This window comes from Zalophus californianus, chromosome 2 (genome assembly GCF_009762305.2).
Source record: "Zalophus californianus isolate mZalCal1 chromosome 2, mZalCal1.pri.v2, whole genome shotgun sequence".
NCBI lineage: Eukaryota > Metazoa > Chordata > Mammalia > Carnivora > Otariidae > Zalophus > Zalophus californianus.
Genome location: NC_045596.1, coordinates 120,685,784 through 120,711,435, shown reverse-complemented (window position 1 = coordinate 120,711,435; position 25,652 = coordinate 120,685,784). Strand labels below are relative to the sequence as shown.

At 38.8% G+C, this 25,652-nt stretch overlaps 1 protein-coding gene and 2 long non-coding RNA genes across 5 annotated transcripts in view; 2 read left to right on the top strand and 1 right to left on the bottom strand.

Annotated features, from left to right (window-relative positions):
• Positions 1-17,388, bottom strand: part of LOC113925083 (hedgehog interacting protein) — a 95,129-nt gene extending 77,741 nt beyond the window's left edge. For 2 of the 3 annotated variants that reach the window (XM_027599607.2, XM_027599608.1), the window contains exons 1-4: positions 16,733-17,043; positions 10,818-11,010; positions 4,751-4,907; positions 3,862-4,063 (exon numbers count right to left, since the gene is read on the bottom strand). In XM_027599607.2, coding sequence (XP_027455408.1) covers positions 3,862-4,063; positions 4,751-4,907; positions 10,818-11,010; positions 16,733-17,011 — 831 coding nt within the window. In that variant the 5' untranslated portion in view covers positions 17,012-17,043. Of the gene's footprint in view, positions 1-3,861; positions 4,064-4,750; positions 4,908-10,817; positions 11,011-16,732 lie in introns of all 3 variants that reach the window. The other variant, XM_027599605.2, reaches the window with a different exon arrangement.
• LOC113925085 lies at positions 1,683-6,924 on the top strand. The gene is made up of 2 exons (XR_003520904.1): positions 1,683-1,800; positions 6,871-6,924. It is a non-coding gene; the product is annotated as an uncharacterized LOC113925085 (long non-coding RNA).
• A 321-nt stretch (positions 17,389-17,709) lies between the features above and the next one.
• LOC113924794 lies at positions 17,710-22,842 on the top strand. Its single transcript, XR_003520802.2, has 3 exons — positions 17,710-17,986; positions 19,561-19,657; positions 19,951-22,842. It is a non-coding gene; the product is annotated as an uncharacterized LOC113924794 (long non-coding RNA).
• The last annotated feature ends 2,810 nt before the right edge of the window (positions 22,843-25,652 follow it).

The window sequence follows — 25,652 nt, the reverse complement described above, 5'->3', positions numbered from 1 at the left end:
AAGTTTTTACCCAGGGAGATAGATAGTATGATTTTTAAAATTTCTCCCTTTGGGATAAAACAACCACAACAAACAATGCACGTGCACACATATACATACACATACACACCCACAAATGAAGATTTTAAAGACTGCTCACCAACTGAACACTTGGATCGTTCTTCAGTGTATTAGTGGTTAGCTTATACAGGGCACTGTAATCAAAAATCTACCAAATCACTACATACTTTTAAAACACTTTTCTGACTCACTCTTCACTTGGCAATTTCACAAAGCTCAGTCTTCTAGGATTTGAGCTATTGTGAATGGGATCATCTCTTCCCAAATGAATGGCAGTTTAAATTCATATGGCATAAGAATTTATTCCATTAATCCAACTCAACAATTTATTTCCTATAGCAAAGAAAAGTCAATTCTTTAGCTTGTGTTTTGCATTTTTGCATATAACTTTGGTTTGGTGAGACATAGACAATTATGTGTACTGAAATCTCCTACAATATAGGCAGCACACTATGGGTGTTTAAAAATCAGACATCATATTTTTAGCTTCAGACAGGACCATGTAGGGAAGAGTTGTCTAACTTCCTTGGATGATTGGCTATGTTGATGACACTTCTCTGAAGTAGCTTTAAGAATCAGGGCTGGTAAAGTTTTGAGGATACCAACCAAGTCCAGCTTCTTGCCACAAAAAGGCCAATCCCTTACCAGGTGACAGAAATTCCTGTTGATTCTTAATTAACAATTAGCAGAAATGGAATTCCAGATTCCCTTATAGCAAGCACTAGCTTTTAGAAACTCTTGTAATCAGGAATTCCTCTTTATGTTTGATTTAATATATTCAAACTGATCAGTAGCTAATATCATGGGGGCATCTTCATGGTGGTTTGTCTTGTTTTCATTTCAAACACAGGAAGGTTAGGTTTAGTATATCTTATTAATTTCTGTAATCTGAGTATTGCCATCAATACTTTAGTCAGTTAAAAAAGCTTTATGCCCCCTCTTAGAATTTTAAAACTGAAAGCAGAGAAGTGATATACATAATAATTATGAAAATGCTATTTGTATTATTTATGTAAAATGATTATTGACAAACACAGAATACTGCCATGAACACACTAACTATTCATATATCAAGAAGCCTGAAAAAATTACTGTGACATAGGTGTGAAATTTTTTTTTACTTCAGAAGTCTCTGAGGGGCATATCACAAAAATCAATGGTATGATCAGCTCATGAATGTGCTGGCATCTGCCCCATCACAACACCAACAGTAACCTCTTCTAATAGTTCCGATTCGTGACTTGTGAGGGAAGCTTCATGGAGCCCAAGATAAAGGACGGCTGTGGCATCACCCACCTGAGGTAATAAGGCTGTGGTCTCATTACTCACTATACAGTATACACTCAACTATGCCATGGTAGGTTCCTATCTTATTGACATCACTAGTTCCAAACTCCAAGAGAATTCAAATATCGCACTTTAAAAAAAATACATTATATTATGTATTCTACAAATGTAGAATCATGGATTTTGAAGTTTATGTCAAGCCCTAAAAGGCCTAGAACTGTCCTAGGAAACAAGGCACAAAGGGGGTTCTACAGAATTTCCAGAGGCCTGCGGAACATACCTACTACAGAATCATGGCACTGTCATAATCTGCTTGTTCAATTTTATTGCCTGATGAAATGTCTCATGGTCGGAGAAGATAAACTTTCATTCACTATTACAATGAATGGGCATAAGTTGAAACAGAGGCACTCTGAAGGAACCCTGATGGAAAGGCTGTCATTCTTTAGGCAGGTAAACTGAAGTAGAAACGAGAACATCAGTTCTTTACTTCTTACAACAAAATTGAGCCCATTTCTTACACCTACATTTTATCATGCATTATCTTTTTAATACCAATATTTTTATTCAAATAATATTTAAAAGCTATGTTATTCTTTCAAATACTTGAAAATATATTCTAAAGCCATTGGCAATGTATATCATGGTTTATGTCCTTCATCTCCGTAATGCTCTATGAAGGGACATGAAGGAAGTCATTCGTGAGCAGGTTAAATAATACACAAGAGAATGATAAATCACATTATTTACACTGATAAAAAGAAAATACTGGAGTCACTTTAAATGTCTCATAATTAGGAAATGGAATACCCAGAAGAGATAAAAGCTAAGTTTTTGAGAAAAGTTTTCAAATCTGGTAACATACTCATGACATATGGTTATGTCCAAAAAAAGAAGGCTAAAAAGATGTATATATGGTTTGATTTCAATTTTATTTTAAAGCTGCTTAGGAGAAAAGCAAGAAGAAAACATGTTCTTGTATGTTTCCACATTTATTAATATGGACCTGTATTACCTTTGCAGTCAGGATAAATTCATCTAATTTTAATATAAAAGCTGGAAGTATATCAAAATGTTAGTAGTGGTATTCTTTAACTGATGAGATTATAGGTGATGATTTTTAAAATACATTCCCCAATTTTTTCTTTCATAGAGAGTACGTTTAACTTTCACAGTAAGAAAAACACACTGCTAGTGAGTAATGTACTTAATGCTCTATCTTAATTCTTTGCTCTTTAGGTACCACTGGCAGTGAATTATCAGAACACATTTCAAAATGTACTTATTAAAGTCTTATGTGCAAAACACTAATGCTTCATCTTAAGAGACTTTTGGTGATTTGCTGTGAATTCTAATGAAAACTTTTATTGGGAGAAAGTTGAAACTACTGAGTTAAACAGATTTTCCAAATGATCTATGTGTTGGTGCTGAAGTCCTTTTCCATAAAGGACCATACATACCATAAAGTACTTATCTTATGCAGGATGTCTTGGTGACACCGTCACAACACACAACTGAATTTGAGTGGTACCAACAATATGGAATATAGAATCCCTGTATTCTAACTGAATCATTCTAATTATTTTGCATGGTAGGTAATGAATCAATATCAGGACTACACCTCTATTTTTTCCTGACTTGTTTCTTCTGGTTTTGATGTTCTTACCTTTGAAGAGAGCTCAACAAAGCAAGGAGGAGTTCGTTTTTATATGAGCAGAAGAGTAGAAATCCTCCTTTGACTTTTTTCCCCATGTAAGAAATATAAAAGACAACCAGTTCTTCTCAAATCATACTGTTACTTTGTTTCATTCTAAATTAGTCATGAGCTGTTGAATGTGTCTCAATTTTAAAATGTCACAGTTTGCTCTACAGCTTCGTACTGCTAATAGTATTGCATGTTATGCTCTCGTCAGACAAACTTGGCAGTAATTTTATTTACATACTACTAGATTATTTAACGTGAGAATTCCAGTTGGAGAAGTGAAAAAGAAGGCAATCTATGCATATGTACTATAAAAATGAGCAATCATAGATGAGAACATTTGACTTACCTGTAAAAACATTGTACAAGGAAGGACCAGTAAAAGTAGCATTTTTCATGCCCAACTCAAAAATGGATGCAGTAAAAGAATGCTTTGCTATTGCCGAAATAACCAAAAGACCTCTTTGTTTCTATTAGCAAGTGCTGACACACAATTCTAAGTATGATGCCTGTTAAACAACATTTAAACACATACTTTATAAAACCAAGAATTATTTTAAATATGTAAATTACATAAGGAAAGCATGTCAAGGTAGCAACCTGATTGCACTGCTTCAGAGTCACCAAATAACATTAAAAATGTAATGTCACTGTCCCAATTCAGTTGCCATAATTATTGTCCCCTTAGGTTGTCTCCTTATGTTCTCCTTAAACATTCTTTCTTTTATTACAAACACTTTCAGTGAGAGTGATAACCCTAAAATAAAATTAACATAGCCAGAGCAAAGATAAATAAAATTTAAAAAGCCAACCTTTATTCCACTTTGAACAAGTTTGTGAATGTCCAAATAAGGCTCCTTGAAAATTTCTCCTTCAGGGGTAAGTATCTTCACGTAACCTTCTTTTTCCAGAATGAAGAGACGGTGCGAGCCATCCCCACTATGCAGGGCGCCGACAGGCTGGCGCAGCCCACTCACAACCTCCTGAATACAGAAGCAGTTGTGTTTGTGCTTTCTAAACAAATTAAAGAAAACCAGTAAGCTTTTCTTGAGGTGAAGGAGGTAAAGGATGCACTTAGCATCCTTTTCAAAATATATTTCCTCTAGGAATCAATGGTTTTGAGAACCATGACGTGCCGTTAACCCCAAAGTCACAATATGATTCTTTTAAATTCTTTTCAGTGGAACAAATAGCCTTCTACCAAAAAGTCAAAGAGAGAATCAAAATAAGGATTTCACATATTTTAAAATTTCATAAGCTCATCATCTTATCTTTCAGTGACTATAATTAAAATTAGCTCTACTCACAATAATTAAGCCTTACAGAAAGGCCCTCAGAGAGAAAGTTCTAAGATCTATTTATAAAATTCTGATTTGCTAATAATAATTGTGCTGAATATTTCCATATGCTAGCTTCATAAAGGTCAAGTTTAAAACTATAATCATGAAATTCACATGAATCACAGAGAAGCCAAACTCATAATAAAAGATTAGTAGTCTAAGCATTAAAAGCATTTAAGCAAAAATAATATTAGAGAAGCAAACTACCAAAAATAAAAAAAATAAAAAAAACATCTGGAGGATATAGCTGCTGGAATCCAGCACAGACAGTTGATTCACTATCAAAACCACAAGATCTGTCAGTTGGTTTTTTGTTTTTGTTTTTGTTTTTTAAGATTAAAGAGCATTTATCTTTATGAACCTGCTGATCTCTTCCACTTTGTCATATTCTTCCATCTGGTCCAAGTAGTTAGATGCTGGTCCTCTGATTTGTTTTCTTGGAAAATCTGGAAAGCACAACCCACCATCTTTTCTTGCATAGTAAAAACAAAACTCTTCAGCAGTAGTTTGAAGGAAACCTTTAAAGAAATGCAAAAAGACTCATTAGAAATATTTAGCATCACAGGAAAAACACCCTATTTGGAAGATAAAATATAGGAAAAAATTTTTTAGAAAGTATATGAATATTCTAGGAAAATAATAAAAAGAAAGAAAGCCACTTTTTTTGGCTTGGGATTTCCATTGCTTTAATCAAAATTTAAGAATTTCAGTTAAAGTGAAATAATATTGCATTGGATATTTTAAAAGACTCATAAGAAATACACATAATACACTTCCAGCATTAATCTTGTTATTGCCCTGACTCTGTTTTGCAAGCTTCCTCATTTACCATATGTTGTACTTGTAGTTTATCCCATCACTAATTCAGCACTTCCCCCCCCCCTCACCGTAATAAATAACTTCCTAAGAAGAACACACTAGAATCAAGCAAGAGATGGGCCATCAGGTACTTATTTGGGTCATTTTACAATTCTTTTTCTATTGTCACTCACATGTGATTAAATAATAAATCTAATGAATATCACAAGGTTCTTATATACTGTAATAAATGACTGACTTACTGCAATGGTGCTAAGAACAGAGCCTCCATTTTCAAATACATATGAACCTTTTTCCTACACCTCACTTACAGAAAATAATGATTATTTTGTAATACAGGAACTATATTTAAAATATCCCTTCAGTCTGCTCAATCAGAAAGCTGGTATGCCACCCTCATTGAAAAAAAAATAAGTCAAAACAAAAATGCAAAACAGATTTACTTAAAGAGATCTGGAAGAGGTTTTCTCTTTTTTTACCTACTGAGAATTTTTATCAAATAAAAACAGCTATATTTACTGAAAGAGAGGAGGACCTTATGACAAAAAAAGAATTTTGACTTTATTTTCACAATTTGAGTTAATAAGGTATTTTTTGGGGGGGGGAGGCATATTCCTAAGACTGCTTCCATATTCTGATTATTTCTGCTCTCAAAATCGGATACTGCTATCAGAGTCAACCTTATATGATGTCCTGACTTCCTGCTGCAGGTCTCATATCTTTGACTATGCACACTGTTTTGATTTTTACCTAACAAATTAGATTACTGTACACATAACAGCTTTGTGTTAAAGACACCTCATAACTTGTTTGATGTTTAGAAGTTGTATAATGGATTCAGGTTTGCAAGGATTTCTAAGAACAAGAATTGGGGATGACTCAGTGAGACTTATCTGTGGAATATGAAAGACTAAAAGTCTGTTTTCTATGAGCTTGACTTAGGTCCCTTCAAACCTAGAACCAATCTTAGAATTCTGAGGGTCTTGATGTACAATTTGACCTAACTTTTGGATAAAATGTATCACCCCTAAATTTCTGAGACAGACTCTTCAAGGCCAGTATGTGACTAGGCTCTTGGGAAACATCTTCTCCTTGGAAATCAGGCAAGTGAGAGCAGATGTCCTTGGGAGTGTGTGTGTGTAGGGGTGGGGGTAGGGGTGAGACTGAAAGGAGGCATGGCAGCTGGGAGGGGTGCTCCATGGGAGGGGTAAGGCAGCTGGAAGGAGGTTATCTTTCTTTGAAAAAATTCAGGGATTAGAAATTGGGGAGAGGAATGAAGCCTGCAGCAGCATTTACTCTTCTTCAGCGATTCACTGTCTACAAAAGATAACTTTTCTCCTCCATTCTTTCCTGGCTAAGCATATAGATGAAAACTGCCCAGTATTGTTGAACAAGTCTGTTTGATGTAAAAAGAAGAAAAGGAAAACTGCGTTGCTAAATCAAACTTTTTGCAGTTTTGGGTTAGACCTTTTTTTGGAGACACACACACACACACACACACACACACACAGACACACACACACACACACACACACAGTTCCCAGCAGGCAGCAAGATCTCCATGCCAATATTATGCATGCAGGAATACTGTCATACTACAGATATATTTATAACTGAATGTGTAAATGAGAAATTTTGTTTTAACATGATTTTTGCCTGCAGGATCACAAAAAATTTTCAAAGTGCAATTGAGAAGAAATTTCAAGTTTGCTTTTTAAAAAATATCTGCATTCCAGGATTACAGTCTACAAAACCAATACCATCTTAAGAGAAAATTAACAAACAATGCTGATGGCTGATTCCATTTTACAAGGAGTTATTGGCTGGGGACAAATGTGGAAGTGACAAATCATTTTCAAATGGAACATCTAAAGATTAAAGAGTACAGATTTATAAGCTCTATGGCTCCAGAGGTGTTCTCTTACCAAATTAAAACAAAAACAAAAATGGAATTAACAATGAATTACTCCTAGCTTTTTACAGAATGTAGGCAAACTGAGTAAGTGTGAAGGAGGGAGCCAACTCAGAAGACTTTTACATAAAAATATGGGCATTTTTCTCATAATTACAATATTTGTCACATATTATAATCACATATTACAACATTTCCATTGCAACATGTAATACTTTCATTAATACTTTACCTTAAATGATCTGATTTTGTGGACAGTGATGAATAAGATAGTTTTTGCTGTGAAGACCTAAAAGGGACCTGGTTTCAGGACACTGGTCTTACATTTATTGCCAGGGAAGACATAATTTACCAAATGGTACGCTTCTACTATTTGGAACAATACCCTGAGGAGCATTTTACTGAATGAAGGTGGGTGTTTAGTTCACCCTGGATCACCACAGTATGATCAAGTCTACTGATGATGGGAATACATGGATTATTCCAGCAGCTGCATTTTTTAAAATTCCTTATAATTTATTAAATATCCTGGACCTCTAACTATTCTCCTGGATCCTGGTGAATCCAGTCCTACTATATCACAAAGCACTCCCTAACATACTGATGTAAATAAATATTCTCTGTGGAATATTCTAAGCTCTAGCTTTTCTCTTGGCCATGTATGCTAGAGAAAAGTTACTTTTCCTCATTATACATGCTGTTTATCATGATAAGGAAAAACCAAAACAAAACTCACTGTCAGTAGGGCCTGCACTTGACAGCATTTTCTAATAGAGGTAGTGGATTTTGATGTATCCACCCATTCCGTCTGGTTTGCTCTCCTGGGGACTAATAAACCCCATGTGTAAGATATCTGACTGGGGTCAGGAGTGGCTATGGACTAGAGAGCCTCGGTGGAATCAAACCCTTGACCTTGGCCTCATTAGCAACAGGATTAAACCAATTGAACTAATTGTATACAGACATTTGGCACTAAATAACCTATAGCTGAAGAGAGGACGGTCTAAGAGTGAGAAAAAGTATATCATGATACTCGTGGTAACAAGTGTAAAGGAAGAAGCAAGGCCAATACATGTCCATTTCTACCCTTTCCACAACAAAACATCTACTCTGCTCATTGTACTGCAGGCAGAAAAAAGGGCCGCTGGTGGGAGCAAGGAGCTCCTCTTTGCATGTGTGGTTTTTTTTTTTTTTTTTTCCCAAATGCAATTTTGCTATTCTTAGAAGTTTTAAGAATTTACTTCCTTAAGTCAGTTCACAACTGGAGAATATTATGATTAATAAAACACCAGTGTACCCTCACTACTGATTTTTAACTTTTCTTAGGTTTTGAAAAGAGGCAGACCATGAATATTTCTGAATAAAAGATTCTAAAATGCAGTTATCTTCCAGATATGCATGGATTCCCAAGTAACTGGTGCTTTCTTTAAAGTCATGAAGGTGAAGCAAAGGGATAGAGCATTTATATGTTTATTTCTTGACCTACTGGGCAATGGGGGGAAAATGAAGATGCCTCTGAGATCTTTTTTTTTCCTCTCTCAACCCCTTTCAGCATTTGCCCTAGCAGTGGATTTTCAAGTTTTTGATGTGCAGAAAGATGAGGCTATTAATGAGGATTGTCAAATATATTGACTTCTTATAAGAAAGAATCACAAAGTATCTGTTTTCCGCAATTCTGAACTCTAGAGGAAAGTAAGCCATGTCATGCCATAGATTTAAGAAGGTGAAAATATTAAAAATTTGCTTCGAGGGCGATTTCTGAAAAAGAAGTGTTCCAGAATTGTAAAGAGCCTTCTGTGTTGGGACAAGGGCTGAGGGGCAGGATTACCATCTTATCTATCATACTTTAGAAAATGGTCAACTGTGTGCCAAGGATCAGTCTGGAAACAAACTGATTAACATAAATTAACACAAAGAGTGTGTTATTACAACTCACTTTTGGAACAAGTCTTTAGAACGATTATTAGCATTTGACGGATGCAGAGGAAGTCCCCTCTGCTTGTTGCTAGAGCCTGTAGCCTGTCCCCGGAAAGCACCCTTGCTGCTCTATCCACCACTGGAGTGGAGCTTTCATCTGGTTATCTTTCAAGGCAGCCTGGGTGGTCACCAAAAGCACTTGACATCTTGATGCTCTTCAGCAGTTTTACATATATACAAACTTTGTAGAAAAATAAATTTGTCATTCGTCACCACATATGTTGATCTGGGGAGCGAGGTGCTTGCAGTTCTGGCTCCTGAGCTATTTGCTGCACTCTCTCTCTTTTGCTGGATACTCTTTCTGTTGTTTGTTTTGGAAGCTAAAATAACTTCACATCTATGGAGACCTTAGGGGTGAGTCCTTAAATCCAGCACAGTTGTATTTCTCTCAGGTAGGCAAAGATGGACGAAAATGGTAAGTGCCCATATTACTTTCAATTTATATTGGTAAAGGCAACCCTTCAAGACTTGAAATTTGCAGCAAACCTTTATGGTACCTAATCTGTTATTGCTTCTTGGGAGGATATCTAGGCAACCGTGACCTATTCTACTCTGCTTTGGGGAATGTGATAAAGAGGAACAAACAGCTGGTTCAAGAAAAGCCTTACAAACATGGCGGTAGTTTATAAAGACAATAATAATATTTTCACATGAATGGGTTTAGATACATGTTATGGCACACCAAAGGAAGCAAGCAATCCTAGTCAAAATGTTTTCTTAGGTTATTAAGAGAGCTCTATTAAAAAAATAAGAAATGTACACTTTTCTGGGTCAGAGAAAAATGTAAAATATGTATAGCAGTTAAAAAAATTCTCCAAGCGCATCCTACAGTTCTTAAAACTTGTCTTTTCCTTCAATGTCATTTAGTTTTATAAACTGTTAGCTTCAGTAGATTTGTTTGTGTGTGACTCTGCCTAACTAAACAATCTGTCTTGTTAAATTCTTTTGTATCTCTATGTTGATTCTTCCAACTAAAGCAACAACAACCAAAGTTTACAAATTTTTGATGGTAAAAGTAATCAAGGTCCAAGAATCTATGTGTTTATTAGGGTCCAAAATATGGTAGTGAGCAGGTATATTTGTGACACTGTCAGCCTATGAACTTCTATATCTGTCCTATCACTTCCTCGCCACACAACTTCGGTTGAGGTATTTAACTTCTCCAGAGGCTTGGTTATCCTCATTGGTCAAATGGGGATGATTGCACTTTTCCTTCCTGCAGCACAGAGCTTTTGAGGAGCAGATTAGTCATTACATGTAAAGGTGCTCTGTAAGGTGTTACTTTTTTGGATTTCTAATGATTCTTTATTTAAGGAAATAAGACCTTAAAAGTCCGTGGGCAATCAGCACTTTGGTATCTGCTAGGTAGAAAAGGAGGCTGTCTTGATATTGATGCTGATGGATGAAGAAGACACCAACAAGAAACCTGTACTGATAATCCAATGTGTGTAAAGACTACCAGCTGTATTATCGATTTAGCAAATGTAAAACATCTCAACAAAACCAACATACTGTTTGTAGACTGAAATGACAGTAAGCCTTTTAGCAGCAATTTTGAAAGGTTACAAATTTGTAAAGGTTAACTGTGAGGTAAAAATAGGTATTTGGGAAGGTGAGATAAACTTTACCCTCTCAGAAGCGAACATTTAAGAACAGGTATCTTGTAAGGATATTCTACAGTAGTTTATTTAATTTACCCATTTTTTTTTTTTTTTTTTACCTGGAACATGGCCTCGGCAAGTATAAAAGAATTCTTTGCAATAGTCTTTGCAGAGCAGGGGAAGTACAAGGTCTCTTTCCAAGGCTTCTCTTTCAGGTGAGTGGAACAGGCTCTGGGAATGTGGAGAGCAAAGCGCACATTTGATTTCCTCTAGTAACTTCCCACATTCTGTGTTGTTGGTAACAGAAAATATCTGAAAGCCATAAATCAAACACAAACTTTTTAGTCATGTGAAGTTAGGTTTAGTTATGTTTTTTGTACTACTATACGTAGAATTGTGTAATTTAGCCAATGCAGTTGTCTGAAAAGAATTACCATGTCACAAATACAGAATGCTTTTAATTAGGATGTAAGTAGAGTCTCTTGGGCTGGGCTGGGGGACTAGAGAGTAAGGATGCACAAAAGTGCTTCTTACTCTTGCAAATCAAAGTCTGTTTATCTTTTGGGTATGAAAAATTAAATGACGATTATATTGAGACCCTTTAATCCTTTATCATTTTACTCTGTATCAAAGTGTATAGTGACTGATATTTAACTTTAAAACTCCAAATACCTTTATCCAACTGTATGTAAAGCAGAATTTTTTAAGACATGGTTATTTGTGTCTTAAGTAAAAATGTAGTTCACTCCTGATATTCCTTAATACGATATTCTCAGGGATATTACTGGAATTACATTTCTCTAATTTCAGTTAATTTTCAATCTACGGATTGCATAGGGAAAGTTTCCTAAGGTGGGGGAAATACCTCCTTTTCATGTTGTATAAAAATAATATCTGAAGCTGAACTGGTTTAAGACCAATTTTTATTATTCATTTTATCTTAGCCAGGAAAAACTTTCTAACTAGCTCTTCAGGTATGTTATATGCATGAATAAACACAGGAGTTTAACAAAAGTGCTTTTGTATAGGATTTAGTGAGTTTTAGTAAAAAAAGGAATACTTTTATCTTTATTTATACAGTATTATGCCTTTTATTTCAGTAAGACCAATTCGGGAGTTACTGATTCACTGAGGTTAGTAATTTGTCGATAAAATAGGTCTTGGTGTCTAGTACTAACTTTAAAAAAACTGACTTCAGGAGCTCCTCTAATAAATATGGAAGACAATACCAGCACAATATTTGAGACATGAAACGTAGTGCTGTCTAAATTAAGCATTGATTTTTCATAATAAAAAACACCATAATGGGAGTGGATTTCATACCTTTTCTGTTTATATAACTACATTTATACTTAGTTATTTCTTTGAAACTATGAACTGCAATTAACATCTGAAACTTCAGATCATTGTTTTAAAGCAAATACTTCATTCACAAGGAGGTTCTAATTTGAGTAAATGGTCTGGCTTCTATTTTTTAGGATAAAGATATTCTAGGTGATCACAAAATTTGGATCTGAAAGAACAAAGCAACTAAAAAGTATCATTGAATACAAGCATGCTAAAATTTTGGCATGCAGTAATTAAAAGTTCCATAGAAGTTACCCTATTTCAAAATAAATAAAGAAATAAATAAATAAATAAATAAATAAATATGCGCTATGTATTATAACTATCTACAACATTCAGAAAAGTTATTATTAATCACAATTATACTTACATTTTGATTTTTATCAATTTATTTAAATGACAATTGCTTAAATGGTTAAAGTTTTCTAAAAGGAAACATATGCCAGACACTCAGAATTTGCATTCCAAGAATGTTTTAAATGTCTTTTATTGTCCATACTCTGGCAGACCTCGCCGGATCTATTCAATATTAATACTGTTCAACTTTGTTTTGTTTGCTTATCGTAGAGCCGTCCACTAAGAACAAAACAACTGCAGGATGCTGAAGCCACCTTTTTTGCTGGCTGAGAAACTAGAATGTAATTACCTTTAGTTTTATGGAGAATATACATGCTTCCATTTTTTATAGCGGATACAAAATGATCCCCATATACTCTCCCAGCTGCTGTCCAGGAAGAGCTTGATTTTAGTGCCTAAAGAATTTTGTCTTTTACAATTTTTGGAATGTGTCCTGGCCACAAGATCTCTCATCAAAAGTTTCAGAAATAGGATTCAATAAATTATCTGAAATCGAGTATAATATTATTCTTTGTAAAGTTTCATGCTGTTCCGGCCCAGCAGGATGGTAACATTTTGCTCTGTGTGAGGTCTGCAGTGTAAATACCTATTTGAAGATAGATAGAGCCATCATTCTGGCTTTGGTTTCAATGAACCAATAGTCTTACTGAAGTCAATTAAACTGACTCAGCCCAAGCTGCAACACTGTTTTAGACAGATGAGTCCTGATGTGTGTAGTGTAGTTTTTCTTCTTTTTTTGCCTATGTGCTTGTGTCGATAAAGGTCCTTAACTTTATGTCTGACAATGTCATCAATCTTAAGAAGAAATTTAAGCTAATTTCCTGTTTCGATTTTTAAAAGCCATATATGAAACCATCAAATTATAGTGGTTTAAACTAAATATACTTTGAAAGTCATGTAAAATTTCGAAACATTATTACAGCATGCCTAGTAATGATTGTGGCTGTTGCTGACTAATTTATAACATCTGGCAGGTCATCCTTTAATCTTAAACCACAAGAAAGTAAAATCCATAGAACGGTAAGGTAAATACTGGAATACACAGTGAAGCGTGGCCTACAACTATAGCTTATCAACAAATAGTAAAATGGGTGACAGAGACCTTCTGTATTTCTCTTTATTTATCAAGTAACTGAACAAAGAGGATAAAAAGGCACCCACATGGGTTCAATGAGCAGACAAAAGGAGAAAATACGTGACAGTATATTAAGATGTCGCCTTAAGATCACTTGGTCCACAAAAAGTTATTTCTAAAAATCATATGCCTACAAGGTTGTTCAGCTGTTGGCTAGAACACATGCGTCTCTGGACTATAGTGCTGGATTATGTCATTAAAGAGTTCAGTTTCAATTTTAGGCTAATATGTAAATAGATCATTGTACTAAGGCAGCTGTTAAAGGGACCCCAGGATGAGTTATTTGTTTAGTTGGATGTGTTCAACAATAGCCTTTGTCCCTGAAAGAGCCAGAGCAAACAAATGATTGTAAAAGGGCACACTTGAAAACAATTACTTTTCACCCATTCCTTGACAGCTTTGGCTGTGAAACCACCCAAGGTAGAGAGAGCTTCTATGCCTCTCTGGCTACAAGTTAAGTTTTAGAAATGGGGGTATTTCAGTTGGCTGCGGATTCAATTTGGCTAATGGGAATTAGATCCTTTCAGCATGTTGTATTTAGGAGCTGCAAAAATATTGCCAAGACAATATAACTTCCTAAATTTTGGCAGCATTTATTTATAACAGTAGTTAATAATCTCGTTACAATACATAAAATTACTAAAATATACCAAAAAATTAAAATATAAAAGCATGATACCATAGCCAAAGGATTGAACTCAATGCTAGCTCCTTACATTAAAGAAAATGTGTTTGCTTGGAAACTGGATTTAATTGCGCAGTTGAGCATGCTCAATATTCCTACCTAGTGTGCTACTATCTATGAAGTTTCTTCCTGTAGGAGAAAGCTATGCCTGTAGTTTCTTGAAAAGTTGCAGAAATGTTTCTTGGGATTTTTTTTTTCTTTTCATAAACAAAAACGGGTCCTTTCAAATAGCCATTATCTCTCCTGTACACACATTATGAAATAAGACCCTAACATATATTATAAGCCAGAAAGGCTTAGGGGAAAACAGGGAAACACTGAAGTTTATTATAAAATAACATGTTTTAAAAACTATTAAAACGTGAGAACTAACATAGGTCAAGCATACACATGCATAGCTATATCACTACTCTGTTTTGAACAATTTGAGTATTGTTGGTTTTTTATAAAGCACTTGTAATGGAACCAGCAAAGTCCAGTGTACCAAATTTAATTCAGACACATTTTCCAAATGAGTAGGGGTTTGTTGGAGATTGGAAGCACGTAAAACGGAATGGAATGTGAATAGCTAACGTGGCAGATTTCTTCCTAAAGAATGATTTCTTAAAAAAAAATTATATAACTCCTCTTAAGGGTTATAACTCCCCTCAGTTCCTCCCCCAACCCCTCCAACTCCCCACTATATTTAGTTGACAAAGTTTTCATTCCTCATGTTCCTGGAAGAGTTCAGTATTGCAGGGGTCTGCAGATCATGGGTATATTCCTAGTGCACACTGCACACAGGGAGACTTAATGGCAAATATTTCTAAACACTTCTATGAACTTCCTGGTTCTTTTGGGCTCCTGGTAAAACCCTGCTGATGATGTGAATGTAGCTTTTTTTTTTTTTGGTAATTTAATTCAATTACCATACAGGAGCTTAATGACATTGTTTTGAATAAAATGCTGGAATATCTGTTCCCTGAATCTCAGACTACTGCTGCATATGGTAAGAATAAAGAGAGAGTTGCAGCTGAAAACCTGCAGCAAGACAGTTCTCACTCATCTGGGAATAGAGAGAGTTGGACAAATGCTCCCTCAAAAGGCATGAACATTTGGACAGAGCTGGGGACTGAAAGAGAATGATGTTCTCTAGTTTCACCCATTAGTGAACCAACTAACAAACACAATGGTGTTGTTGTTATTCTTTTGCCATAAGCAACAGGACTCTGTGTGTGGGCAGCAGTTTAGTGGGGAGGAGGATAAGTCGACCCCTTTTTGTCCTATTGATTTTTTCCTATTTGCATGACTTGAGCAAATTAAATGATGCAATATGGCTTTTTGTTACAAAACAAAGTGAGAGATACCACCCAGACACATATGTTGATTCGTAGGAGCTGTTTACATGAGAATAGAGTGAAATCTACCGTGAACTGAGCATAAAAATTAGATTCAGCCTGGGTATTTTTTTTTTTTTTTTTTAATGCCTGGGCCAGCAAGACTGAAGCACAAGTTTTCCAAGAGTCTCTCAGACCTTGACAACTGCAGTGTTGTAACAGAGGAATTCTTAATTAAACCTAAAATGGGGAAGGGGAGGGGGGAGCAAAGACACCTGATTGTTTATTTCACGTGCAGGGATTGTTAATGACGTGCTCCCCAGGCTTCCTTGCAGTACAGTAGAGAGCACACGTTGCTGCATCCCATGACAAGAAAGATGTCGCAAACTCAAAAATAAGCTTGCTTTTACACTCAACCAACACTATTTCATATTTGTTTAAAACTTAAGAACACAAGGAAAGTGTAAATGCCATTACTCCTCAAACCAATTTCAGGAGAGGCTCTTCCTAGACAACTAACTGCCATTGAAAGCCCGAATTTATAATGTTTCAAAACATTGCAAACTGAGGCGGAGAGAAGAGTCTCAGTTTTATGTGACAAATATGCCCCAGCAAAATCTTTCGCCCGTCCTTCGGGTTCTCAATTGGAGTACCAGGAGTTCCTTGTCGCAGTTTAACTATTGTAATGCGAGACAACCCCCTCTGACGGGGCTGGGGCTCCTAAACCAACCATGCTTCAACATCCTTTACGATTCAATCCTCTCCCTAACCGAGCACGTGGAGAAAACTGCACAAATCTTGTTACCCTAGAAAAATAAACCGGAAACCACAGCCACCTTAATTTACAGTTTCACCGCAGCCAATGCCCGATTCGATCCAAAACACACTGTTAATCGCGATTCTTTTAAAATATTTACCCAGCCCAGAATGCGGGTACCACAGAAGCTTCTCTTTTCTGAGACAGGCAGTTTTGCACAGCATCCCGACCGCGGACTCTTGGGGGCGGGAGAGCTATCTGCGCACCCCAGAGAAACACCACAACCGAATCACACTAGCAATTCAGGAAAGTTATCAAAAAGAACTCTCCAAACAAGTTTCGCACCTTCTCACAGCCACCAGCATTTCTGGAGCCACAGGGAACCCCCACCTCGCCAGTACGTCAATCTCGCATCCGTGAGGCGGGTGCGTGCTTACCTTGTTATCCAGGCGCCCCAACCCTGGGCTGTCACTCCGCAGGCAGCAGGACAGCCGAGGGTAGAAGCCACCGCACAGCATCTCTCCCCCACTCAGCAGCTCCAGCTGGGACATCATCCGCCTATCTCTCCTTTTCAGACGCTTCGGGGGATTCCCATTTAGGCACCTTCTCCTCCTCGCTCCGCTCCCTTCGCTTCTTTCCCCAAACTTAGCATCTCCTTCAAAGAAGCCCAGAGCCACGGCCAGCAGCAGCAGCTTAAAGGAGAGCATCTTCAGCATCGTCTGCCCCGAGCGGCAGGGGCTCGGCGCGGGAGGATGGGGGGGGGAACGCCACTGCCCAGCAGGGGCACTAGGGCGCAGCTCCAGGAGGAGGCTGCGGGGGACACTCGAGAGGCAGAGAGTGGTGGCGGGGGGGGGAAACTATGTAGAGCGATGCAACTTTGCAAAAAATAAAAGACAAGGCGATGGGTCCAATGCCTTAGGGGAGTCCGAGGAGCAAGATAAAGTTGTGCGGATGACACCGTTTGCAGTTGTGCCAGTGTCAGTTGGGTTAGGGGCTTCCTGCTGCGGCTGGGAAGTGGGAGGAGGAGAAGGAGTTGGAAAAGGAGGAGGAAGAAGAGGAGGAGAAGACGGCCACAGAGGTTCACTTGTCCGTGTAACGGGAGTTGTTTAGGTGAGACAGTAGCAGGAACAGAAACGGCGGCGGCGGCGGCGGCGGGGCAGGCGCAGGCAGGGCCAGCGCTGGGCTCTAGATGATGCTGAGGTCTCCTCTGCCGGCGGCTGCAGCTTCTCACACAGCCTCTCATGTTTCGCTCCCTCTTTTCTTCTTCTTTTTAACTAGCGCGCGGGGAGGTGCTGCCACCGCGCGCCCCTTGACGTCACCGCTCCTCGCGCGCCCCCGCCCGGGCCGGGCCGAGGTGGGGGGGAGGGGAGGGGAGGGGGCGGCCCCGGCGCGAGCGCGTCCCCCTGGCCGGACGGCCTCGCGGCTGCGGCGGGGAGGAGCCGCGGGCCGCGGCGGCGGACGGAGGGGGAGGGCCCGGTGGAGCCCTCGGAGCCAGCGTCGAGGGCGCGGAACCGAGCGCGCTTGCCTCCTCGAGGCGCGCGGCTCGGGGGCGTCCAAGGCCCTGGTCCTTCGGCCCGCGGCCCCGGGGCGAGGGCGCGGCGCGGAGATTGCTCGCTGGCTCCTCTCTCCTCCCCTCAGCCCCTCCGCACTACCTCTGGGTAAAGGCGGCCAAGCCGAGCCTCGGAGAGCAAGTGAGTAAAAGTGGGCCGCGGGAGGTGAGAAGGGAGGGGCCCCTTGCAGGGCCTCCCCCCCACCCCCGGCCCGCCCCTCGCCCTGGGCGGGGGGAGGATGCACAGAGTGGGCTGGAGTTGGCGGGAGGGAGGTTTTCGGTCCCTTTCCCGTCTCCTGGCCGCACGGACTCCCCCTGTTCCCCGGTGATTTTCAACGTGAAGCTCGAGTCGGTAAAGCTCTTCCTTGGGGTCTGATTTAGAGGCGGGGGGACAACCCAAATGCTGAGAGCCGCTGAGTAGGTTAAGACGGTTTGAAGACTGAGAAGAAGTACCCATCCTTGCTTAAGGTGGTACGCGCTCCTGAAGTGGCACAATCGCGTGTGCATGCGTGGGCTGGGGTGTCGGGGCCCCCAGCCTGGCAGGCTGGCCCCGGACGCCCCTTCCTAGGGACCCACCTGTGCCCTGGAACTCATCTGGGCCCGGCCCGCAGCTCCCCGGAACGCAGGAGCGCAGGTTCCTCCCTGTCAGATGGAGGAGAGAAGAAACTGGCCGTGAAATCAGCGTTCCATTTTAAATGGGGCGGGGGGGGGGGGGATCCTGGGGCGATTTCCCCGGGGGGTGTAAATACAGAGGCTACGGAGGCGTTGGTTCTGGAGGGAGAATTAGTAGCAGGTTTGCGGGCCCAACGCATCCCATGTACCTAGATACTAACCTTTCCCCCAGCCAGACAAAGTCTGTGTGAAAGTGTTTCTAAAAAGATCTGTACGTTATCAGGAGTGGTGACTTGACGTTTACGGGATCCCCGCAAGTTGGCATGAGGATGAACCTACACGGGATTGCACACAAAATGTGCTTTCTTCCCATTTGAGTATTTTTACCAGGGGAGCAGATTTTCTGGTAGATAGGATTTTGAAGAGGAGATAAGGCAGATTTCCCATTTTGGCAATGGAAGAATGTTCCCCATATTTGGATTTGCTTCACTTCTCAGACATAAACTTCGCCAAGCTAACGTGAAAGTTGGTGATGGTGGAGGTGGACCGCGGATTAAACGAATTACTGTTAAAGTGGCCGCAGTGGCTAGATAAGACTTCTGCCCCTTTCGATTTCTGGACCCTGATTTACTAGTGGAGCGAGGATTTTCCCTGAAGAGGTGACCGATTAGAATAACTGAAAAAAAATCTGCTGCGATATTTGGTCCAGTACTGAGCTCAGTGTAGGTCCGAGATGGCAAATTTACCATTTCTCTCAGGGACTGTTGTGTACACATGACTTCTTTATGTGTGTGATCACAAATGCAACTTCTGATCCCACAGACTGCTTTATCTGACATTCTTCCTGCATTGAGAACTTTTAATATAAAATAAATCTTAGAGCTATAAGGACTTAAGACTTTAAACTCTCATTTAATAAACAGGAGAAGACAGACATTCCATCAAGATTAAGTCACTTGCACAATCTCATGTAATTAGGTAGCCTAAAAACCAGGACTCAGGGATCCAATCTAGGTTGTTTTCCACTATCCAATCCTTTATTCCCAAATAACCAGTTTTATGTTGAATTTCCAAAATAAAAATCCTTTTAAAATTATATTTCAGTGGTTTGAACTCTCACTCCAAGTGATGAATTCATCTTAGTAGTTTTGGAACAGGCCTTCCTTATGGTTTGTACTTCGAGACTAAGGACATTGAAAAGGTAAATAAATTTTGGTTTTAAAAACTTATGTGGCTCTTAAAACTTGTGGCCCTACGTTTTAAGAATTAGAATTTATAAAAGATTACTGAAATGAGACAAACATGTTTTTTCTTGATACACGGGAGCTAGAATTGATCCCATATGTTGTTAGTCATGACAGTCAGTAATCAGATCGCTGATGAGATAGCTGAGCTTCTTCTCAGTGCCACTGATATAATTTCCAAAAAGTCACTAAGCAGTGCTGTAGAAGTGAACTAACTTCTGATTCTTTCTGTCTTTCTTTCTTTTTGCAGAGGGAAATTGCATAGTTCACCTAGAGCCAGCTTGACAGCATAATCTTTAAGAATCAAGAAATCAAGAATCAATATTGGGTTATTTCTTAAGATTAAGTCTTGAAAGTCCACTTCGACATGGCACACCATGTGCACACTTGAACATGAAAATGATCTTCACTTAAGGAGATCTCTCTCTTCAGCTAAATCAACGGAAGTGGTTCCAAGAAGAAGAGACCCCCTATCTGACCAAACTCAGCCAGACAAATTAAATCAGTCTTTTTGAGCAAGGAGTAAAGCTGTACAAGAGTGGCCTGATCACCCCTTTTGGCTTGCATCACCACAGAGCAGCCCCCTCTAGGATGGCCACCTACATGCAGGTTGTGCCTTGTACAAGGGCACCTGGCTGGGACAGCCAGTGAGAGCTGAAATCCTGCCAGGCTCCACTCACCAAGCCAGGTTTATGGGTGTGTGGTTGTGTCTACTCAGACTATGTGGCTTTTCTAAGTTGTACCAAGGCACCCTGTATGGGCAAGGGGCAGTTCTGACCATCCCAGTACCATATCCCGGTTCTACCCAGGATTCCTGACCTCAGATGGAATGACGATTCTCATGAGCAGATTAGGTTTGTTGTAAAAGATGAAATATTTGACCCAAACTGAAATTAATTTCATAGATAAAGCTCAAAATATTACTATGGATGTGAATTATGTTTGTATGTATTTATATGTATATATAGTTACGTGGATACACATTTCTATGTATCAGAAATTAGCACAACCTAAGCTTAGTAAATGTTGAAAATAAAACTATTTTGGGCATTGGAATCAGTTTTATATATGAATTTCTGGTCTTCACAGAAATACATACTATTTATTACCTTTCAACAAAGAATATATTAAGTGCCAGGCACTGTGCTGAGCAACGTGTATACAGTAATGAAAAATAATACACCCTGCTTCTGGGTAGTTTATTATCTAGCAAGGAGGACAAATCATAAGGTCACAGAATAATTTATGATTTTATCAGTTGTGCTAAGGCCTGTGAGAGACATGACAGGATGGAGAATAACAAGGCACACTTATTTCAGATTAAGTGACTGGAAAAAGTCTGTGAAAATGACACTTCAGTTTGAGACCTGAGGTGAGTTGGAACGAGTTTATGGTGTAACTCCACCCTGACGTTTAAAGTACAGAAGCATTTGAATTCAGAATAGAATATGAAACATTTAAGGGAAAGCACAGAATAAAGAGGTAAATAAGAAAGGAGAGAGGTTAAATTCATAGTGTAGTTTATAAACTCTAGGTAACTAATGAAGTTATATTCATGTATTTGTCGTTTCCTTTTGCAAGTACCTAATCCTCATTGATCTTTGTCTCTTTAAATCCTGGGTTTTTACTCAACTTCTAAGGATTGTTGTAGTTTGAATGGACATGGTAATGGCCATAGTGTCTTACCTAACCAGCACTTAGGTGTTATGTTTTTGTTTTCATTTGTGCATTGTTGGTAACTGTTGAGACTTTTTCATTCGTGGGAGTTAAATATTCATAAGATTTTAAACTCTGTGAGGGTAGGAATTACATTTCCTTCTCGTTTGGCTCCCCCAGCAAGGAGTCTTAATAATACTGTCATACATTTCATACTCCTCATCCCTCTCATACAGTGTCATACACCAGTCTCATCATGCAATGACCATTCCCTTCATAAATTCTGCTGACTGACCAGTCTTGCTCAACTAAATACCTTTAAAGGTTTAAAATGGAGGAAATACTTGCCTTATAAAAAAATCTAAATTGTTAAACAGAAGGGAACACACAACTTAAAGTGCACCATCATGAAGGAATTTCAGGACATGCTGCTACAAAGTGTGGCTCCATGGAGGAAAGGCAGCCAACAAAGCCAAAGAAGAATCACACATCTTTTTTAAAATTAAAGATTCATTATAGTTCAAGCACACTGACGCAGTGGTAGGGCTGCTGGTAAGGGTTTTTCTACAGTTACTCAGTCTTCCTTTCAAAAGTTGGCACAGCAGTGCACAATGATTCTCTCACGGAGCTTGCATGCTACTGGAGAAGGCAGTAGATAACAAATGGATATAAAGTACTCCAGGAGGTGATGTGTGCTATAGAGGAAAGGGATTATGCGGATCGAGAAGGCAGGAGTTATGAGAAATAATACATTTGTATACATTGTCAGGAAAGATGTCTCCAGAGGTATGGACAGAGACTTGAAGTAGTGAGCCACATGCATGCAGATGTCTACAGGCATAGGGAACAGCAGGTCAAAGGCCACGAAGCCAGCATGCTTGGTATGTCTAAGGATTAGCGAAGAGACCAGTGTGGCTGGAACAGAGTGGGTGACAGAGGAAATGACGAGAAATGTAGCCAGAGAAGTAGCCAGGGGCAGGGCAAAGATTGCCTAGGATTTTGTAAGCTAGGTTTCAGATTTTGGCTTTCACTCTGAATGAATGATTATCGCTGGGGGTTCTTATCAGAAGTAAAGAAACTACTCATTTCCTATATCCACAGAGTGAATTAAATATAAGGCATTGGTTAAATGGGTGTCAGGAAACTGAAAAAAGCAAAAAGGGAACACTGAAGAAAAACGGGAGCAGCTCCCATCCTTAGGGACTGAGGAACAAAAGAGGAATTGGTATTACCAGAACCTAGAAGCTGACTGAGAGCCCGGAGGGCACCTCGGAGATAGGAGCCCAGGTGGGGATTCTCCAAGATGGTGAAGTGTAGTTGATTATGGGAGTGTTAGAAGAAAGCTGGAGACTGGAACCACGTGCCACTGACAGGATGTGTTTGTTTTCTAAGGCTGCCATTACAAAGTACCGCAAACGAGGCAGTTTAAAACAACAGAAATGGTGATGCCTGGGTGGCTCAGTCGGTTAAGCAGCTGCCTTCGGCTTGGGTCATGATCCCATCCTGGGATCGAGCCCCGCATCGGGCTCCCTGTTCAGCAGGAAGCCTACTTCTCCCTCTGCCTGCCACTCTCTCTGCTTGTCCTCTCTCTCTCTCTCTCTCTCTGATAAATAAAATCTTTAAATTAAATAAATAAATTAATTAATAAAAAAAAAAACAACAGAAATGTATTCCCTCACAACTCTGGAGGCTGTGAGTCTGAAATCAAAGTGTCAGCAGGGTTGATTCCTTCTGAGAGATATGAGGAAGGATCTGTTCTGTGTGTCTCCTAGTTCTGGTAGGCTCAGGGGTTCTTTTGGTTTGTAGATGGACTTCCCTTTATGTCTTCATATCATATCCCTATGTCCTGATCTGTCTACGTGTCCATATTTTGCCTTTATATAAAGACACCAATCCTTGGATTAAGGTCCATCTCATCTTGATCGTCTGCAAAGACTTTATTTTCAGATAAGGTCACATTCATAGGTACTGGGGATTAGGACTTTAATAATCTTTTGGTGGGACACAATTTAATGCATAACACAAGATAAGGAATCATTGCCCGGGTTATGCAGACAGGAACAGAAAGATAAAAAGAAGGAAGAATTCTCTTCTGCCATCCTTTTGCCTTCCATCCTCACATGCATTCGAATAGCAGTGTGTAACTTCTGACTGCCCCCAAACTTTACTAATATAGCCTATTGTTGACTGGAAGCCTTACCTATAACATAAACATTCAGTTAGCACATATTTTGTGTCGTATGTATTATATGCTGTATTCCTATGGTAAATTAAGCTAGAGAAAGGAAAATGTTATTAAGAAAATCATAAGCAAGAAAAAATACAATGCTGTACTATTTTTATTGAAGAAAATCTGCATGTAAGTGGACCTGCACAGTTTCAACCCATGTTGTTCAATGGTTGACTGCATTGCCTTGTTACCCTTTTATTCTATAGAATCTGTAGTAATGTCACCTCTCTCATTTCTGATACTGATATTTTGTGTCTTCTGTCCTGCTTCCTGATCAATGTGGCTGAAAGTTTATCAATTTTACTGATTTTCTCAAAGAACCAGATTTTGGTTTCATTGATTTTCTCTATTGTTTTTGTTTTTTATTTAATTGACTTCCCCTTTGATCTTTATTGTTTACTCTGTTTTGCTTACTTTGGGTTTCATTTGCTCTGATTTTGCTACCCTTTCTCTAATGTAGACACTTAGCCCTGTACATTTTCCCTTTTGTACTTGAGCCACATGCTAGAAATTTTGAAATGCTGTATTTTCAGTTTCAATCAGTTCAAAATACTTTCTAATTTTTCCTTTGAGTTCTTTGACTCAGAGGTTATTTAAAGTGTTCTATTTAGTTTTCAAATACTTGGGGATATTTTTGAGGCCTTTCTGTTGTTGATTCTAATTCAATTACATTACAGTCAGAGAGTATAATGTGCATGAACTGATTTTTAAAAAAATTTTTTGAGACTTTTTATAGGTAGGAAATGGTCCATCTTGGTAAACATTCTGTGTAAAATTGAAACAATGTATATTTTGGGTGGGGTGGTCCATAAATGTTGATCAGGTTCATTTGGTAGATAGTATTGTTCAGTCTTCTGTCTCCTTACTAATTTTCTGTCTACTTGTTCTGTCAGTTATTGAGAGACAGAAATAATGACATCTTTGACTATGGGGAGGATTTTTGTTTCTTCTTACAGTCCTATTGGTCTTTGTTTCATGTATTTTCAACTTCTGTTAATTGGCTGTGTAAACATTTAGGATTGTTATGTCTTCCTGATAAATTGTCTCCTCTGTCATTATGAAATGTCCTTCTTTGGGGCGCCTGGGTGGCTCAGTTGTTAAGCGTCAGGTCATGATCCCAGGGTCCTGGGATCGAGCCCCACATCGGGCTCACTATTCAGCGGGAAGCCTGCTTCTCCCTCTCCCACTCCTCCTGCTTGTGTTCCCTCTCTCACTGTCTCTCTCTCTCTGTGTCAAATAAATAAATAAAATCTTTGAAAAAAATTAAATGTCCTTCTTTATCCTTGGGTATGATCTTTGCTCTAAAATCTACTTTGTTACTAATACAACTACTCTTTTTTCCTTTTGATTAGTGTTAACAGATTTTTTTTCCATGCTATTTTTAATTTATTTCTGTCTCTGTATTTGAAGTGCATTTATTGTAGGCAGCATATAGTTAGTTGGGTTTTATTTATTTTTGCCACTATGACAAGCTGTTACTTTTAACTGAAGTATTTAGTCCCTTTACATTTGGTGTAAGTACTGATCCAGTTTGGTTTAAAATCCTTTACCTTACTATTTGCTTTTTATTTGTTTTTTTCTATTCTTTATTTGCTTGTTATTCTTTTTCTCCTTTTTTTAGATTGAATATTTTTATTCAATTTTATCTCTGTTAATGGCTGATTAGCTATAACTTTCTTTTTTGTGTGTGTTTACTATAGTGTTTGGAATATCTTTAGTTTATCATAGTGTGTTTTCAGTTAATATTATACCACTTTAGGGGACGCCTGGGTGGCTCAGTCGTTAAGCATCTGCCTTCGGCTCAGGTCATGATCCCAGGGTCCTGGGATCGAGTCCCGCATCGGGCTCCCTGCTCGGCGGGGAGTCTGTTTCTCTCTCTCCCTCTCCCACTCCCCCTGCTTGTGTTCCCTCTCTCGCTCTCTCTCTCTGTCAAATAAATAAATAAAATATTTAAAAAAATATTATAACACTTTATGTATAGTATAAAAACCTTAACAGTATACGTTAATTTCCTCTTCTCAGTCTTTGTATATATACTGTATATATGTTATCAATTACAGTATATA